The sequence below is a fragment of the Ambystoma mexicanum genome, chromosome 10 (assembly GCF_040938575.1).
Source record: "Ambystoma mexicanum isolate Mex_15411 chromosome 10, UKY_AmexF1_1, whole genome shotgun sequence".
Classification (NCBI taxonomy): domain Eukaryota; kingdom Metazoa; phylum Chordata; class Amphibia; order Caudata; family Ambystomatidae; genus Ambystoma; species Ambystoma mexicanum.
The window spans coordinates 1,111,587,209-1,111,607,016 of NC_090932.1; the positions used below are offsets into that span (position 1 = coordinate 1,111,587,209).

Consider the following 19,808-nt stretch of genomic DNA (forward strand, 5'->3'; position numbering starts at 1 on the left):
TTGATGGCACCCCTTTCCAGCAGGACCTGAACTTCTTCCAGCAGGATGCGCAGGTGTTCTGGCGACAGGCATCTGCTCTCGGTGGGTGGTAGCAAGGTGGTCAGAGAAATTTGATACAATACCCGTGGGCAACAGTCTTTAGTACCCACTGATCTGAAGTGATCCCCTCCCAGGCGTGAATGAATGAAGACAGGCGACCTCCAACTGGGGAAGAGTGGGAGGGGACCTGAATCAGCGAGTGACTTTGAGGTGGAGGCTGGGGAGCCTCTGAGAGTAGAGTTTCTGCCTTTACCCTTGCCCCTATGAGAACCTCTTTGCTGGTATTGGAAATTCCCTGAGGAGCCTTGACCGGAGGACCAGGAGTTATTTCCTGAGCCGTATTGCCCCTGGGGCGAGCGGGAGAAGGATTGGCCATGAAAGTTCCGGCGTGCGTTAGAGCCTCCACGCTGGTCAAAGGGTTTAGCTGTGATCTGGCTAAGTGACTTTAGAGTCTCGTGTTGTTTCTTTGCCATCTCTAGGGCGCTGTCAACCGCTTTGCCAAAAAGGTTGGAACCCTCCACTTGCTTGTTAATTAGAAAGGCCTGAGTTTCGGGTCTGAACCCAGAGTTTTTTAAGAAGGGCACCCTGAGCGAGGGTGCGTCCAGCGGTTTCAGACGAGTCCAGTGTGTTCTTCAGTCATGACCGCCAACAGGCGTGATTGGGTGGGCACTGGAAAATCCTGAAGACCATCCTGCACTAGGCCTCACTGTAACTTGCCAGGAGCATTGTGTTATTAGCGATCCTTGTGGAGTAGGCCGCAGAGGCAGTGACCCGTTTACCCAGGGTGTAAACCTTCTTGCAGTCTTTGTCCAGATCGGATAATGCTGAGGACAGAGGTACCACCGCCCTCTTCCGAGTCGTTTTAACGACCATGGAGTCTGGTGTGGCACGACCCCCGATGTAGAGGGGGGTCGGTGGGCGAAATCATTTTCAACCCGGTTGGTTAACTGCCCGTGTGAGAGACGGGGACAGTAAAGAAGGGGCCAGGCGCTTCTTTATAGAATTCAGTAAAGGAATGGCTTGGCTAGTTGGAGCCTTCTCCTTGAGGATATTCTTCACAAAGTCTAAGTCTGGAGCTGCTTCGTCCATTACCATTTTAAAATGATCAGCTGCTCTTTTTAAAATATAGTTGAACAACATCTGGTCGTCAACAGGTAACAACTCTTTTTATGGAGGAGTAGAAGGGGGATACAGACAGATGGTGTCGGGGTCGGTGGTATGTGTCAGTGTAAGCCAAGGACCCTGGTCTTCTGCCTGATATCAGTCTGGGTCTTGATCAAAGGGGTCAAGCTCTTCATAAGAATTCTCCTGGGTTGGGTCATCTGGGACCTACAAGATATCTTCTTGGTATTCCTGTGCAGAGTTGGGGAGTTTCTGCAATTAGGAGGGGATCGGGCAAGAGTCCACTTCCCTAGGTCTCTTGGGTATAATATATCGGTCTGAAAAGTCAATGAACTGGGACATTTTGTCCATCTATTGCTCAAACCTCTCCCTAGTCCATGGTGTGGAAGCTGAATGGTCAGGAGGAGGGAAGGGCTGCCCAGAAGGGGGAGACTTTCCCAATAAGGCCTTGGAGTGAGGCTTAGGGGCTTCAGAATAGTCCTCTCGATGGGAGGAGGTGCCCTTGTACTCCTTGGCCGCTGAAATGATTTCCGAAAGGCTTTCGCAAAGCTTCGGCGGCTGTATAGAGGGTCTCGACGCACCTGAAGGCTCAGTCGTGGTTGGTGAGTCCACCGGGTCCTTCAGCGTTTGTGCACCCTCGGATGGCAGGTCGATGAAAGAATTTTTTAGTGGGAACGCCCGTTCCAAAAGGATGCCCAGTCGCATGCCGCGAATGTGGTTGCGTGGAGGGCGTCGAACTGCGAGGTTCAGCAGGTGCCGCCGAAATCTTTGGCGGTCCTGTGCCTGTTCAGCGCTTCTTCGATGACTCAGTCGAAAAGGCCTTAAGGGTTGTGTGCTTGTGAACACGTGGTCTGTCGGTGCCCTTGTCGCCGGGGTGTGATCTCCCTATTACAGTGCCGGTCGTCTGGCTGTCGGGGCTAGAGAATGGCATCGGGGAGCATGCAGGCTGCTGACAGATTTCTCATCGTCCGAAGCAACGGCGCCGGCGGGGGAAAGGTTTTCTGCCTGCATAACGCAGGCCGCCCACCGTTTAGTCCGCCTGTCTTTCAAAGTCTTCAGTCGAAAGAGCTTACAGGCCTTGCATGAGCACTTGTCGTGGTCATGAGGAAGACATCGATTGTATCAGCGATGGGTGTCTTTCCAGGGAAATTTGCCATTACACAAAGTTCAGAATTTAAAAGGAGTCCTCTCCATAGCAGAGGTTAGCGGCAGCTAGACCAAGAAGAGAAAGAGGGGTGAAGGAAAAACATTCTCAGGGAGGAATAAAACCCAGGGCCCCATTCTCCCTACTGTAAGGGTCGAGGCCATGCAGTCGACAGTTGTCGAGCAGCTGTAGATGTCATCAGCGGCAGGAAATCCACGAAGCAGTCGTCTAAGGTTGTCAAAGTGACTAGATGACCTTAGGTCGTGGAAATGAACTTAGCAATATAAAACTCTTACATGCTCTGCATATGCGACCAACCAGGTTGGCGGAAAAAAACAATCTGAGGGACCTCGATGCGTGAGGGATTTTGGGTACACTATACGTCACTTTAGGGATAGTGTTACAGTCACACCCATGTCTTCGAAAGAAAGATGTAATACTCAGCAATTTTCACTGGTTGTCAGACTACATGCACAGCATGTGAGTCTTTGCACATCCGCAAGCATCAGAACAATAGTTACAGGTAAGTAACTGGTTCCTTCTTCAGCATGGGATCTGACATGGATTCACATGCTCATGAATAACGAATACATAGCAGTACAACATTACACAACCACGGGAGGTGCAAGGCTCAACAGAAGCAATCAAGTCTTACCTCTTGAACAGACTCACCTCAAGCGAACAGGTTGCGTAGCACTGCTTGGCCGACTCTCGATGTCGGCTCCTCTGGAATCCCGGTCGATGCAGCAGAATCTCGTGAAGGTGTGCGTGGACCTCCACGTAGCCACCCTGCAGATGCCCAGCAGGGACACACCAGACAGGAACACTGTAGTTGCAGCAAACGCTCTGGTGGAGTAGGCTCTTGGATGGCCGGGCAGCGGTCGGTTTGCCAACCGATGACAGTGCATGATGCAGCCGGAGAGCCACCTTGAGATGGTAGCCTTGGACAAGGCCTTCTCATGGTTCAGAGAACCAAAGTTCACCAACAGCTGAGAAGTCTTCTGAAAGTCCTTTGTGCGTGTCACGTAGACCTTCAGGGCACGAGCAGCACCTAGCGAGTGCAAGGCCCTTTCAGCCGGTGACAAAGGCTTCGGGAAAAAACAGGTAACACCAAAGGCTTGTTGAGATGGAATTCCGACAGAACCTTCGGCATAAAAGAGGGGTGCGTCCACAGCACCACCTTCGATTCGTAGAAAGTCAAGTATGGCTGTTTGCAGGATAGGGCCTGGATCTCACCTACCCTCCTGGCAGAGGTGATGGCCACACAGAAAGCGGTTATCCACAAGAGAAACTTGAGAAGGGCCTGATGCATAGGCTCAAACGAGGAACCATGAGCCTTGTCAGCACCACGTTGAATTCCCATGCCGGGGCAGGCGCCTTCACCAGCGAGAAAGATCGAAAAAGACCTTTGATGAACTCCTTGACAGGTTGATGAGATCAGTGTGACAATCTTCCTGGAGACCTGGTGTAGCGGGAGATAGCCGCCAGATGAACCTTGATAGAAGCGTGTGCCAGACAGGTCTTGGCCAAGTAGAGCAGGTTTGGGAGAACCTGAGGGCCGTGACCGCTAATGGGGTAATTTCTGCGACTGGCACCTTGTAGCAAAGCGCTTCCACTTGTGACCGTAGCACTTCAAAGTCAACGACGCCCTGGCCTTGGCGAGGATCTGTCTGCAGTCCGCAGACAACTCGTATCCACCAAATTCTAGGGCTGCAGGAGCCAAGCCTTCAGGTTCAGCGACCCTGGGTCGTGATGCAGGATAGCGCCTCCTTCTCTGGTGGGCAAATCTGGAACTACGGGCAGCTTGACCGGGGATGACGCCGGCAGACTGAAAAGGTCCGGTTATCAAATCTGCCGTGGCCATGTTGGGGCGATGAGCATCATTCTGCATCGGCACTGTTTCAGTGTGTTGGTGATTTGCAGCAGTACAGAAACAGGGCTCCCCACAGGAAGGAGAACATGCACCCCCCCCCCCATTCTCCTTGGTTGGTGGAACCGGCTGGAAATTGTGTCTGCCCATCAACCCCCCCCCCCCCACCCCTTCAATAACCAATGGTCCCTGGAGTTTCCTGCAAAAGACTGGAATTTTAGCATGTGCTCCTGATTTTATCAATATTTTTTAAGTCTAGGTATTACACTCCTGTTACTGAAATGCTTTAAGTTACATTGCATAACTGTTGGTTATTACTGTTTCCATTTTCTATAAGTCTAAGAATACCTTACGGGTCTGGTACTACAAGCCAGACCTACTCCTAACTTTTACTGACCCACTCGCCTTGGCTGTATTTAACCCCTTGTTCTCCCTCTTGGCGCTTTATGCTACTATATGCTAAAAGTATAGAAATTATTCGGACTGTTATTTCTGTGTGGCATTTTGGGTTGTGAGCATGACTATTTAAATGTATTGTTCTACTGTGTCTTGGTGTCCCTTTCCATACCACACTGTAGCCTTATATTGTGTCTACCACCAGGTAGTGTGAAAACATGTGGTTTAGCAGTGGTTTGGTCTTTATTGACCATTAATGTTTTTATAAATACACTGGTTTGATAGTGTGTGTTATGTTTAACCTACAGACTTACTTGAATTATTAGAGATTCCATGTGTGATTTTAATGAAAGTGCATATTTTTCAGTATACCAGTGTTGTGTATTCTTTGTGGACTAACTGCATTGCACTACCAGCCTCTCTTGAGGTGAGCTGAACAGCTCTGCCACAGCTACCACTATAGAGGGGCCTGGTCTTTGCTTTTGGTTGTAACCTTGTTTCACCTCAGGCTAGATGGTTTCACATCAACACCAGGGAGCTGTGAAAAAATGTCCCTAACAGTTGCACATGAAATGTTAGACAAATCAGGAGTGTCATGTAGTTGAAGGGACCTTGATTACACTTACACACACATACTTACCAACAGTATAACCATTCTGTAGGAATCTGTGCATTTCATACAGCTCTTTCATAAACTCAGTGTTGCCAAAAGTGAAGTATGCTACATCTCGCCCCGCTTCAGCAGCTGCCATGAGTTGCAGGATTCCTGTGTATGGAAGAGATCAACAAAACATGAAACTTGAATCTTTCCAGATTGACAGAACATGACATTTGAATCTTTCCAGACTTATGTGTGTTCGGAAAGATTTTCTTTCTTGCTGCTTTCTCTCTGTAGACATTACCAGGTCTGTCAACTCTTTGCTACTGTTTTGGACCTGTTCTGACATTTGAAGGCCAGTGAAGTCTCTTTACTTCAGTGGCCCTGCAGCGCTAATCTGTTTGGGAGCACTGATCAGTCCCTATGGCTATCGGACCAGGAGAGCTCCATTGTAAAATTATCTTTTTATTTTTCCTGCACACATCACTTTACAGTGAAGTGCGGTAGGGAGACTGTGACCCTGTAGCTTTGTTAATTGTAACTTTGGGGTGAATAACTTGATGCTTCCAAAATGGGCTGGTGGCAGCGGATACTTTTCTACAAATTTTGTTTGTAGTACCATATACTCTAAAATGGCAGTGCCGCAAGATTTGTGCCTGTACTTTGGCCATCTTGTTGTTTGGCCTTCTTCCTGCTCTTGAAGAGGCAGAACTACCATATATGGAAAGCCCTTTGCAAGGGAAGCTTCTGGTTTCCCAGGCAAAGGGGCGGTCTGTGTGTGAGGATGAATGTGGGGGCTGGGACTGTCTGGTCCCAGTCTACATCCATTCCAAAGTGTGTTTTGCAGGGTACATGTGTTGGCTGGAGGCTGTCCAAGATTGGACAGCTCCTGCCAGTTAGAATGGTGCAGATCCTTAGCAATGGTGGGGGTGGGGTGACTTCAGCTCTTATCCTGGATAAGAGGGGGACTCCTGGAGTTATTCTTTGGGGACTCCTGCAGTTATTCTTTAGATCGTCAATGCAGCCAAGAAAGCTACAAAGAGGTGCATACTGCTGAAGACCCGGAACTCGTTTTTGGAAGCCAGCCAGTAGCAATTATTAAAACCGTCCCGGGGAAGCCATGCTCCTTTGCTGATTTTCTGAAGGCCTTCATTAGTGCTTTGACCCCTTTACCAGTGGCAACAACCAGTCTCGACCATGACTTGAGGATCCTGTCCTTCAAAGCCTTTGTAAGTATCCTGGAATCATGCTTGCAGCATCAGTTGCCGTCCTGAGTTTGGCCATGGGACTCTGCACAACCTCGACTTACAAAACAAGAAGCATCCCTCTGCAGTTGCAGCTCGCATAGTCAGAGCCTCCATCGTTTCCACCAGGAGGGTCGACTTATGCTATTTCCTCAGAGTGGCCACCACTAATCACCGACTGCATCATGTGGGGGTCTTCTGAGGTCATTGCTGGGGCGCGGTGGTCCTTTATTTAGTCCAGTAAAGGTATCCAGCTGTCCATTGTCCATAACTGATCTATCGGAACACATACACGCAAACTAGCAGGACTCAAAAACCTGATGCCAAAAGTGGCCTCTATACCGAGACCCCTGGACTACCCTCAACATAACCAAGGCACGAGTAAAGGGGGCTCAGCGATTTCAGGAACGTCTGGAGTGAATTGGAGAACAAGGGTTTAACAGGCATAATGTCCGTACACTACCTCTCTCTTGATTGGCTGGTAATGGTGGAGTTATGGTCAAAGATCTTCCCTTTGGCTTTCCCTAAGATGGCTGAACTGGGAGAGGGTCTGCTAAGAACTTTTCTTCAATAATGAGCTAACTTTGAGACACAAACAGCCATTTGGCTTTGCCAACTCATGTTCACACTCTTAAAAAGACTCCTACCCTTCTGAAGAGAACTGCATTGTGTCCTTTGACTTTAGGGCACTAAGCCCCCACTTTTCTAGCTAGGAAAGTAGTATTTAAGGTGTAGTACCTTAATTTGTAAGACTTTCTATGGGGTTTCTAACTTCTTTTTTTTCTCCAACATATTAGTTCTCCAACTGATGGTTACTTGCCTGGTTCTTTTTATGCACTTGCTTTACTATTCTACAGTATTCTGAATCTCAAAACTGTATTCTAAAGGTGAAGTGCTAGTGCTCTTAGCAGAGCACACCATAGTTAATGTGTATATATTAGTAGGAACTATTTTAGTGTTACTTACCTGTAGTCTTTGATTGCTAAGAGCTTGTCTAAGGCCTAAATAAATAACTTAATTTTGTATATATTCTGCATACCTTGTATTATTACGAGCGCTCTATGTATGCTTAACTAAACCCTTCAACACTCACACCACCTAAGTCTAACTAAGCCTTGCTGTTCAGCCACACTACCCAGATAGAGCTTGGGTAGTGTGAAAAACCTAAGGGGTTTTCCCTTCCCACTCTCGGGAGATCTTCCAAACAGGTGGCTAGTGGAGGGCCATCGCTTTTGGATCCTGACCCTGGGGGTGGACTAGCGAGGGAGGATCACCTGGGTAGAGGGTCCCTGGCGATTGAGGAGGGATTACCTGAGGGTGAGACATGGTATCCCCCTTTCAAATATCCCCCTACCCGACATCCCCTCAGCCTACTGTCAGCCAGACCCCTGGCTTCTCCAGAACACTCAATGCTTCTCCCGTCTAAACATTACGATGGAACACCTACACTCAAAAGGACTTTTCTCTTTCTATGAACGTCCCTCTAATGAGGACAGGTGAAGTCAGGCACTTAGCTACAATCACAAACACCTGAATCCAATTGAGAACCGAACTAAGTATAAAAGGTAGAACCCAGATTCCCAAAGGGGGCACGGAAAGGCAGGAAGGCAAAAGCGAGTTCGAGAAGGAGAACAGGTGAGATGGCGAGCAGCTGAGCAGAGGCTATTGGGAACCAGGCTTGAGAGAACAGGATGCCGAGAAGCTACAAGGCTGCAGGTTGAGCAGGACAAAGCGTGGCGAGGGAGCCGTGTCACTAAGAAGTCGAAAGGGTTTGTCAAAGGAACCCGAGAAGCTGGCTAATCTCTCCAAACGTTCTGCCAAGAGATTGCTTGTTTCCCTGGGACAACAAAGCCGCCCAGTAAGGTCTGAGGGGCAAGAGGGGAGAGACCCTGATCTCAGATAAAAGAATCGTGAAGGACACATTGTTAAAGTACAGCCGGTGAGTTCAAAGTGATGAGAGAGCCCGGGTTGTAACGACGCAAATGATTACCAAGTTGAAGGCACGGTTACGCGTAAGAAGCGAGACGTGTTGAAAGAAACTTTGATTGTTTTTAACTGTGATGAAACAAAGAAACAGAGAGGTCCTTTGGAATACTGCATTGTCGAAAGTCTCTGTGAAATGCGAAAGTTAAACAAAGTATTGCGGTCGTGAAACGTGAGTAGAATAAAGTTAATGGAAGTGAAAGCCAACAGGAAAGGCTATGGAAGAGAATATTGAGTGGAACAAGATCCCAATGGGGATCGGATGAAACACAACTGAATGATTAAATGAATTGACAAGAAAGTGGAACTTGTTGGGTTCTAAGGAGCTTGTTTGAGACAGAGACAAGTAAGTAGAATTTGTTGTGGCGCTCGAAGGCACACTTGAGTTAAGACAGAGTATAAGGAATGCGATAACCAGAATGCAACAGTGTCGAAGTGGTCAGGCATGGGAATAAGTAAAGCTGTGCCATTTTCGAAAGTCTTCGACATATACCGCATGAGGAAAGCAGGAAGATTGGGAAGGGAACCCTGTGTATCAAGATGATGAAATATTGTAATGTAAAATACTAAAAAGTTGAAAGTAAGCTCCGGTGAGGAAAGCCGGAAAGATACAACCAGGAACATTGCTAAAGTAGAACTGTGTTATGCTAGAAAGCATTGAATCAGGCAAGGGAAGCATGTGAAAGAGAACATTGTTAAAGCAGAACTGTGTTATACTAGAGAGCATTAAATCAGGCGAGGGTAGCCTGAGAGAGGTACATGAACTGTGCCGAAAACTATCAAACTGCCTTTGGTGAACGGTTTTGAACGAACTGAACTTTTGGAGATTCCGAGTGACTTGCGCTTGGGGAAGGGATTTGAGAAGAAACTCCATGACCATCCCGATATTCTTTTGAGACACCTATATTTTATCTAATACCCTACACATTGTTAAGTTAGAACGTGAGGGCAAGCATAGGTTTGACACAGATTCTTTGCTTTTGACAGACAGATTTTTGGACTATTCTTTCTTGTTTATTTTAATGGTTGAGACTACTCCCATTCAGAAATAGGGCAAGTTAGGCATTCTTCGGACCCCATTTTGATAAATAAAAGTTTTCAAAACTTGTATCCTTGTGTCTACCTCTGAGCACCATGCCTTTCCCACAGTAGACATTAGTGTCTGTGTCTGTTCACCAAAACAGGGTGGTCTTTCAGAATATATCCAATGGGCTCATTCTTAAAACCCATCTCAACACTTGGTGCTCAGCGATGAGGATAAGATGATTGGTACTCAGTGAAGGCTCACTGGAGTAGTCTTCTAGTGCTTGTTTCTCAGAACTCCTAACTTTAAAAAGTTGGTACTTGCTTCAGAACACTCACATGAATCCCGACTAGACCTCCATTTACAGCTCTGTAAATGGAGACTGCAAATAGGCCTGTAAAGAGCTATAACTGCTACAATTATGGAAACATACACTGCTGAAATGTTCTGTGCACAAAGTTGATTTGTTAATGGAAATGTGTTCTGAAAAAGGTTGGGCTACTTATGGCGCAAAAAAAAGGCATTCGTGGACAGAATTACAGAACACAAGACGTCTAGAAAGAGTGGCATTGATGCTGGTGCAGGACCCAATGGTGTTGGGCCTGCAAATGGTACTAACAGTGACAATAGTTAAAGTGATTCTTCTGTTGAAGGTTCCTCTAATGCAACTGTTTCTATTATTAACATTGTTAATATTGACACTTTGTTCAATCATGAAAAAGAGAAGCTTAGAATCAAAGAGTTGAATTTCCAGTGTACGTCGGCTAAGATGGAGGCTGAAAGTAGAGAAAGAGAAGAAGTTGTTGAGCCTGCGAACAATGCTTGGTTGCTCTGCAGGCTTTCTCTAAGTGGGTACCGTGCAATTATGGAATTGCTAAAAGCCGAGACAAATGTGTTTAAGAAATTAAAACAGGATCTACTCTAGAGGTTTGGGAAGACTCCTGCCCAATAACTAAAGAGCTTTAGAGACCACAAAAAGAAAGAGAATTTCACTTGGGTCACCATTGGGAATGACTCTCTCAAGAACCTGTTTGAGTGGGTTGAAGGCCACCAGGTAACCAGCTTTGCTGGCACGATGAATCTCATCAGCACATTTTTGCTTCATGTTCCTTATGAGATGAATTTTCAGAACCAGCCCTTTAGACAGATTCCGAGAGGCCACCCTGTTCTGATTAACAGGGACACGCACTAATGTCTAGCCGCAGCTATCCGAGTAGTTTGACCGAACAGCAAGGCTAAGTCATTGGAGGGAGTGAGAGTGGTGAAGGGTTCAGTTAAGCACACACACAGCATTCTTAATATTTCAAGTTAGGCAGAATGTATACAAATACAGCTATTTATTTAGGTCGTAGACGCTTATCAATTAAACACCACAGCTAAGTAACATTAAAACATCCATTCTTAATATATACATTCACCTTTGGGTGCTAAGCGTACCAACACTTCAGTTTCACTTTTAAATATAGTTAGAAATACTTTTCAATGTTCTGCAAGTGCAGTAAAGCAACAATAAAGAAATAAGACCAGGTAAGTAATCAAGCCTTTGAGAACTAATAGGTTAAGAAAGTAAGCAACACCGTACAAAACCTTAGAATTAAGTCTTCTAATCTTAAAAAGCCCTGCCCAGCTAGAAAGCAAGAAGCCTAGTGCCCTTGGGGTCACAGGTCCCAATACAAGTATGTTTAGGAGGCTAGGAGACTGTTCGGAAGTTGCACAGGTGTTAGCTTGAAACTAACAAGTAGTTGTGTTTCGAAGTTCAACAAAAACCAGAAAAAAGTAAAAGACCCTTTCCCAATCCAACCACCTTAGGGGAAAGCAAGGGGAAGATACATGACTGGAACACCACCATTCAAGGATAAGCAAGGGAGAGGTAGGGGCTAGGAACCTATGGGGAGGGGGCAAACCCCACCCCTGCACTGTGATTCACATCAGGCCCACCATAGGAGGTATAGAAATCACTGCACCTTTTGGATACGTGCCTCAGTTCAATAGGACGAAGCCCAGGGGTTGTGGGTGCAGAGGTCATTTCAGGAGTCAGATTCTTGGGTCTTGCTAGTTCACAGTTCTGTGCACTGATGGACCTGGTAATGGATTCTGAACAGCTGGTCACTTGGGGACCACCACCTCGGGGCCACCACTCCAGCAACGACCTCAGAGGAGGCAAACAGCTATGACCACTTTAGACCATGCTTCATGGTGGAGAGCAGAACCCTAAGAGAAATGCTCCTTGTTCCATAAGGCGTGGATCTGCAGAGTCCCAAGGTTCAACTTGGGACAGCAACAGCTGCAGCTAAGTGGTCCAGGAGGATGTGTGGCCAGCCCCCAGGGTGGTTCCGAGACTATTCTGAGCGCTTGCAGTGGCTGGATCTTGGAGCAGAGGTCAGGACTGTTTGTTCCCACCAGTCCAGGGGCCGGAACACCGAAGAAGGTCTTCTTGAGACGTCCGCGGACATCAGGCTAGTAACCATTAGGACAGCCCTCTTGGTGGGTCTTGTGTCAGCGAAATCCAAGCTCTGGTGGCTTCCAAGCCATACACTATCTTTCACAGGGACAGGGTGGTCCTCAGAACGCTCCTGCGTACTTACCTAAGGTAGTCTGTGCGTTCCATCTAAATGAGGAGATAGTACTACCTACTGTCACACCCACCTAGGACCTCTGCTCGGCCCTGGCCTTTCACTTCGCCGGAAAAAAGATATCCTTTCCTCGCTCACCGCCACACCACATCACACACCTATAACCCTGGCGCCGTCCCTGACTCCACCCACCACCACTCCTCCTCCTCCTCTTCTCTCATTCCTATCACACCTGATGAGGTCGGTCACCAGACAAGTCCGGTCTATGAAGGCCTCATCCAAACAGGTAGAGCCCTGCCCCTCCAAAACCATTAAGGACCACATTGACTCTCTCGCTCCAACCTTGGCTGATCTCTGCAATATCTCTATCTCGCCAGGGGGACGTTTTCCCAACTTCTCTTAAGCACTCTCTTCTGCACTCTATGCTTAATAAACCCTCAGATGATCCCTCCATTCCTGCTCTCAAATCTTGACACCAACACCCCTCTGTCCTCATTCTTCTTGACCTCTCCTCTGCCTTTGACACAGTAAACCACAACATCCTGATCTCACGTCTGTGACACCGTAGGAATCACTGGTCAGGCTCTGGCATGGTTAACCTCTTTCCTGTCCGACCGCCCTTTCCAGGTGGTACTTGGGCCCTTTCTCTCCACTATCACTTTCAACCTGCGGTGTCCCCCAGGGCTCTAACCTTTCCCTCTGGTTCGTCAATGTCTACATGGCTGCCGTGGAGCGTGAGATTGCCAGTTTCATCTCTAATTTCCAGTGTTATGCAGATGACACGCAACAATCCTTCAGGCTACCCTCAGCCACATCCTCTACCTCATACATATCAGACGGTCTGTCCGCAATTCAGTCATGGTGTGCTGCAAACAACCTCTGCCTGAATGCCAGTAAGACCGAGATCGTTTGCATTGGGACTCCTGCTAACGCCTTTCCACTCTCTGCCCGGCCTCCCCTGGCCCTGTGCCCACACCCACATGCGAAGCAAAAAACCTTGGTGTCCTCTTCTTCGACTCCACTCTCTCCTTCTCCACTCGGACATCTCTAAAAAGTCCAACTACCAGCTGCACCTCCTCAGAGGTACTCTTCTTTCTCACCTTCTCCCAGAGGCTCACTGTCTCCAGATCCCTGGTTCTCTCAAGGCTTGACTACTGCAACAGCCTCTTTCTCAACCTCCCTACCTTGGCACCGCGCCCTCTGCAACTCATCCAGAACAGAACCGCAAGACTTATCCTTGGCCTCAAGCCCAGGGACTGCATCTCTCCGGCGCTGAAATCCCTCCACTGGCTCCCTGTGGCTGCAAGGATGCAGGTTTCTCTGCATTGTCCACAGGGCTTTCTGGGGTCTGGGACACACCAATCTTCACTGATGCCTTCTTAAATACTGTCACTCCCGAGCCCTCCGCTCATCTACCTCCAACCTTCTGCGAGTGGGCCTGTTCTCCAAGCAGAGATATGGTGGGAGATCTTTATCCTCAGCAGGGGCCTCCCTCTGGAATAGCGTCCCTGCCGCCCTCCGTCTTTAGCCTGATCTCCTTAAGTTCTGGAAACTTCTTCCTTCTCTCTCCCTCTACCCGGCTAACCCCTCTCTATGCCCTATTTCCTATCTGCCTCCTTTTCCACACAGCATGCCGACTGACTCCCGGGAGTACCTCAGTCTCACTGGTCCACGGCACCCTCGCCAGTCCTCCTGCACTTGCCTCATGCTACTGCACTCGGTCAATTACCCATCGAGAATTGGCATCACTCAGCACTTACCCAGTTTCTGACCAACCAGACACATCCTGATCGACCCCGCCACCCATGCACTTGTCCTCTACCCCTCACCCTGTACCCCTCCCCCTGTACCGTCTGTACGTACCATGCCTTGAAGATCATCTATCCTTTCCTCCCCTCCCACATGGTGGCACCTCTATGCGCTTGGAAAAACATCAGAACCGTCAGACCTATTTGTTATCTACACTGTTAAATATATTATATGCACTTACTCTGCTTGGCAAACTGGTTATCATTCATATCAAGGACCCTAAATTACTTTTTCTCCCCTGTTCCCTCCCACCTTGAGCGCCTTGAAACATTGCCTTGTGTATAGGAGCTTTACAAATAAACATTAACATTTACCCAACTGGTTCTCTTTTTCTCACAAATACTTCCCCTGTACTAAGCTCTGCCGCAAACTCTCCAACACTTCGCTGTTCCAGCTGTCCTCTGCCTGGTCTCTTGTACCACCTTAACCACCTCCTCTGAGATCACTGGACAATCCACAACGTGCCTTTCCTCCCGTCTCCTTTTTATATTGTGGAGCTGGTGGTTCTGTTTCTCCCTCACCCTTTCATTGGCTGTAGGGCACCTGACACTGCACCATTCAGTGGTGCCTGTTGTCTTTTTCCCCGTTTCCCCAAGGACCCAGGTTAGCAAATTAAAAAAAAACATCTAAGCCCACTACCCCCTTTTCCAGCACAGTTTTGTCATCTCTTGAGGGATCCCATGCTGTTTCTGTGTCATGATGTGGGTCAAACTATATGATGTGCTTATTGGGTTGTGGTCCATATAAAGTTATGCATCTTGGATTATTAGTTTGGTACCCTTCTGGGTTTTCTTGGCTGCTTGCTGTTGCATTTGTTTGTTTGTTTGTTTATTTGTCAAGCGCGTCGGACACTTGGGTAACTGGGCGCCACAGCATACAAGGTTACTTCAAGCTTAGTTACAGAATGAGGACAAGTACAAATATAAAGGCAATACATAATCAACAGGTCTAACTAGAGGATATACAAAAAGAGTACATAAGGGGTAGGTTCAAAGGGAACAGGAGTCAAATGATCACAGGTACAATGTATATTGTCAAGCAAGGCGGTCGTTCGAGTGTAGCCATGTGAGGATGTTTCGTCTGAAGTTGTAGTAGGATTGGTATTTTCTGAGGTCAAGTGGGAGTGCGTTCCAGTACTGGGCTGACTGGAAGCTACTTCCATCTGATTTTATTAGTCTAAATCTAGGTACTAGAAGGCAATACGAGTTGGCAGTTCTAGTAAGACGAATTGATGTTCTTCTGACTATTCTTTCCATCAGGTACGGTGGGGCTGCATTACTAAGGCACTTGAAAGTAAGTGAGGCTGTTTTGAGTGCAATTCTATCTCTGATTTTTAGCCAATGATGTTCTTTTCTTAGGTCAGATATATGTTCTCTAGTGGGAAGGTTCAAGGCTGTTCCCAAGGCATTATTCTGAAGTATCTGAATTTTATCCGTGATGTATTTATTGGCTCCTAAGTAAAGGGCATTGCAGTAATCTAATCTGGACAGTATAAGGGCATTGGCGGGGATAATACAGCTAGCTTGAGTTACGAAAGCTCTGCATGCTCTAATAAGTTTGCATGTGTAAGCGGTTGAGGACGCTAGAACGTTTACCTGTTTCTTCAGTGTTAAAGTGGAGTCAACGTAAAAGCCTAGCGTCTTTACTTCTTTAGATACTGTAATTGTATTACTGTCAATGTTAAAAGCAGAATAGCCAGGGCTGAGTTTTTTTAGATTGGCGGTGGAACCGAGGAGCAGGATCTCTGTTTTCTCATCATTCAGGCAGAGGCCATGGGATGACATCCATCCCTGAATGATCAGGTATATTTTGTTTACCAAGGCCGTATCCGAGGCAGAATTGCCCGAAAGCGGAATGAGGATCTGAGTGTCATCTGCATAGTTAGTGTAAGTGACACCCAGTCTGTCCAATTTGTCAAATAGGGACTTGGTAAAGATATTATAAATAGTTGGCGAGACGCAAGAACCTTGGGATACACCACATGCTGTTTTAATAGGATCCACTGCTGCTAATGTGGAGAAAACTCTCATTGTTCAATTATCTAGAAATGACTGGACCCAGGCTATAGCCTCTCTTGAGAAGTTGGCAGTCGATACCAAGTGTTCGCGCTGGACTGTGTGGTCCACCAGGTCAAAGGCCGCTGACATGTCAAGGAGGAGCAGCATGGCAGTATTTCCCTTGTCGTTGAGCTTGTCATTTGAGTTTTAAGATCTATTAAGGCCGTCTCTGTGCCATGTTGTGGTCTAAAACCAGATTGGCGGGAGCCTAGGAGATGATTGGTTTCAAGGTAATGCTGTATTTGCGAATAGGCCACTTTATTATCTTGAGGAGGAAGGGTACCGTAGTGATGGGTCTTTAATTGATGGGGATAGAAGGGCCAAGTGTTTGTTTCCTAAGGAGAGGCAGAACCCATGACTCTTAAGTTGCTTGGTGCAGTGTTGGTGGAGAAGGAGGCATTGATTAATTTTGTGAGCGTCTTTAATGAGTCGGGTTGGGCAACTGTCTCCCTTGCAATTGGACGGCTTTAGGGATGCAATACTTTTTTCCGTTTCCTGGACGGAAACTTTGGTAAATTTGAAAGGTGCAGGGCGTGGCATATTTTCAGTAGGGCTGATACGTGGTGTCTCATTAGCGCGTAGGGGGGCTTTTTTCTTGGCAATTTTAAGTTGTTATTTTGTTAGTTAGGGCGTTCTGAATACTAGTACACCATTGTTTGTCTTTGGGAATTTTGTCAGGGGGAGGTATCGGGGATTCCAGTTCCCGAAGGATAGTAAACAGTTCCTTGGTGTTGGAGCTGGCATTGGATAGTCTTTCGTTGTATAGATTTTGTTTTGTGCGTAGTTATTAGCCGATTGTTTAAGTTGTATTTTATTTTCGTCGGATGGGGTGTGTCGCCAAGGGGATTCCAGTTTCCTTTTTTGTAGTCTTAGTTCTTTAAGGTGAGGGGTGAACCAAGCGTTGAGGTGAGTTTGTTGTTTGTTCTTGCGTAGCTTGAGAGGGGCAATGGAGTCCAGGGCATTGGTCATAGTTTTGTTATAAGTCTCCACTAGGAGAGCTGGGTCAGTGTTACTAGGGAGAGCATTGATTGTAGGAAGGAGGAGTGGTAAGACTTATCAGGTGTGATGTTATTTTTGGCTCTGGTAGGGAGAGGGGTGCCAGAACTTTCTTTAGATACTTATTTATCTAGGGTTAAGGAGAAGTTGATGAGGTGGCGGTCCATCCATAATTGAGGGAAGTTATTGGTGATAATGGTAGGACAATTCAGGCTGGCAACCCAATCTAGGGTCCGTCCTTTGTCATGTGTTGGAGTAAGGACTTTTTTTTTTTAAATTAGGCCATATTCCTCAAGCATAGTTGCTATGGTTTGGGCATGTTTGTCCTCTGGATCATTGAAATCACCTAATATTAGTAGTTGCGATAAGTCTTTTAGGTTATTAGCTAACAAGCTTGAAAGGTCCTCCTCGAAGGTGCCAATGGGGCCTGGTGGCCTGTATATTAGATATATGGATGAGGTGCGACAGTTGGAGATGGGCAGTTTGGCAGTGAGCAGTTCACATGATTTTAGGGGGGATAGGGTTATAGGCCTTAGAGCAAGGTCAGCTTTAGCTATGATGGCTAGCCCACCTCCTCTGCCGTTAGGTCTGTCCACTCTGATTAGTTGGTAATTATTATGTATGGCTAATGAGAGCACTGGGCCTGATTCAAGCAAATCGCCCCTCCCTGACTCTCCTAGGAGACTTCAATATCTGGTTGAACATCCCTACCAACCCCATGACCCAGTCAATGGTCGACAGCCTTGACACGGTCCAACGCATTCTAAAGGGCACACCCTAGATGATATCTTCAGCTCCCATGACCTGATACATTTAGCCCCCCTCACCACTCATCTGGTCCGACCACTTTGTCGTCCCTTTCTCCATCCTCTCCCCTGCCCGAACCTGCCTCCCCCGCTTCACCACAAATGCTGGAACGAACTAAAGATCATCCCTGACCTAGCCGATGCCCTGCTTCTCAGACTCCCCCACAACACACCCCCCTGACAGATCTTTAACCATTGACTCGTTTGACTCATGGCTCAATGACTCACTAATGCCGCTCACGCCCCTCTTCCTCACTCACCAGACCATTTCCCAAATGGTTTACCCCTGAACTGAGGAATGCCAAAAAACTAAACCATTCCCTGGAACGCAAATGGCGTGCAGAAAAAAAAGTCAGTCAGATCCACCTTAGCCTTGCACCATCGCAACTACCAAGCAGAAATCCGGAAAGCCAAAAAAGCCCACTACAACAATTGGATTCTCAACTGTGGAAACCGCAGCAACGAACTCCACAGAATCATATCTGAATTTCGTCAAACCCATTTGCACTTCTGCCCACTCTATCCCATCACAAACACTCTGCGACTCCCTCTCCCACCACTTCTACACCACTGCTCTCGACAGAACAACTTCTCATAACGACAAACTGTCCCTCCTCTCCCTGCCCCAAATACTGACCAATCCAACAACCTATCCCCCCCCGCTGCCGCAACCCCCACCTTACCCCCCTTTGACTCCTTCAAACCCATCTCCAGAGAAGAATTTCATGACCTACTTCTTGCAACCCCTCTGGATTCCCCCTAGACCCCTGCTCGCCTCAGTCCTCAATGAAATATTCTCATCCACCTGCGCAGGAGAGCATGCAAGAACCATCCTAAATGACTCCCTCAGCTCTGGAATCTTTCCCGATGCCTTCAAAATTGCACATGTCGAGCCTCTACTTAAAAAACTATCCCTTGACCCCAAAAATTACCGTCCCATCTCGAACACCAGATTCCTTGCAAAACTCATCGACCAAACAGCATACTCCCAACTAAACATGCCTTTGTCGAATCCAACAACCTCCTTGACCCCGCCCAATCAGGCTTCAGATCGTGACAAGGAACTGAAACCACTCTGGCCTCAATATGGGACGATGTAAAGATCACTGCAGACTCTGCAGGATGCGCTGCACTAATTCTCCTCGACCTGTCTGCAGCCTTCGACACAATCAACCACTCAATCCTCCTTGACTGCCTCCACTCCTTAGTAATCCGTGGAACCGCTCTCAAATGGATCGCCTCCTTCCTCAACAACAGGAAGCAACCCCCCTCTCCACTTTTGGCTCGGCTGCGCACCCAGTTAACAATGGAGTACCACAAGGTGCATGTCTATCAGCTCTCCTTTTCAACCTCTATATGTCCACCCTCCCTGGAATCATCCGCCTGCACAATATCCTGTGCTACGACTACACTGACGATACCCAAATTATCCTTAAACTCCACAACTCAGACTCCAATCTTCAGCCCGACCTCACAGCCTGCCTCCTAGATATCAACCGTTGGATGACTACAAACCACCTCCTCTTAAACCTTACAAAACCAAAATCATGGTGTGCGGCAACACTGAGCTTGTACCTTGTCCACTCCCTTGGCCCCCTTCTATGGGCCAACCGCCCACCCCCTACGTCACTGTAAAAAACCTTGGATGCACTATGGACTCTGGCCTAACCCTCTCCCAACAGATCAACAACGCATCCAAATCTTGTCACCAGCATCTCAAAATTCCCAGGTGCATTTTTCCCTACCTCTCCTTCCCGAACAGACTTGGCGCTGTTATGTCTTTTGTAATGTCGAGAATGGACTATGCCAACTCCCTTTACCTAGGAGTCCCGGCATACCACCTTAAACTCCAAAGAGTGCAAAACGCTGCTATTAAAATGCTCCTAGCCCTGGGTCCAAGAGACCACACCTCTCCAGCTCTCAGAACCCTGCACTGGCTCCCAGTCAGACAAAGAGCCACTTTCAAGACCCTGTGCATCACTCATCATGCAGTGCACAAGACCTGCCCTCTGTACGGGCAAGATAAATTAAAACCTTACCTCCCACCCGCACCCTAAGATCAAGCTCTGCCCTCTTTTTAGTGATCCCAACCACTAACTCAGTCAGAATCGGAGGATCCTCTCTCTCAGCATTGGCGCCGACTCTGT

General features: G+C 47.5%; 1 protein-coding gene across 1 annotated transcript in view; it reads right to left on the reverse strand.

Moving 5' to 3' along the window:
• Nucleotides 1-19,808, reverse strand: part of LOC138492039 (poly(ADP-ribose) glycohydrolase-like) — a 1,720,160-nt gene that overhangs the window by 241,433 nt on the left and 1,458,919 nt on the right. The window contains exon 15 of the mRNA XM_069618967.1: nucleotides 5,212-5,337. Within this exon, the coding sequence (XP_069475068.1) occupies nucleotides 5,212-5,337 (126 nt within the window). The remainder of the gene's footprint in view (nucleotides 1-5,211; nucleotides 5,338-19,808) is intronic.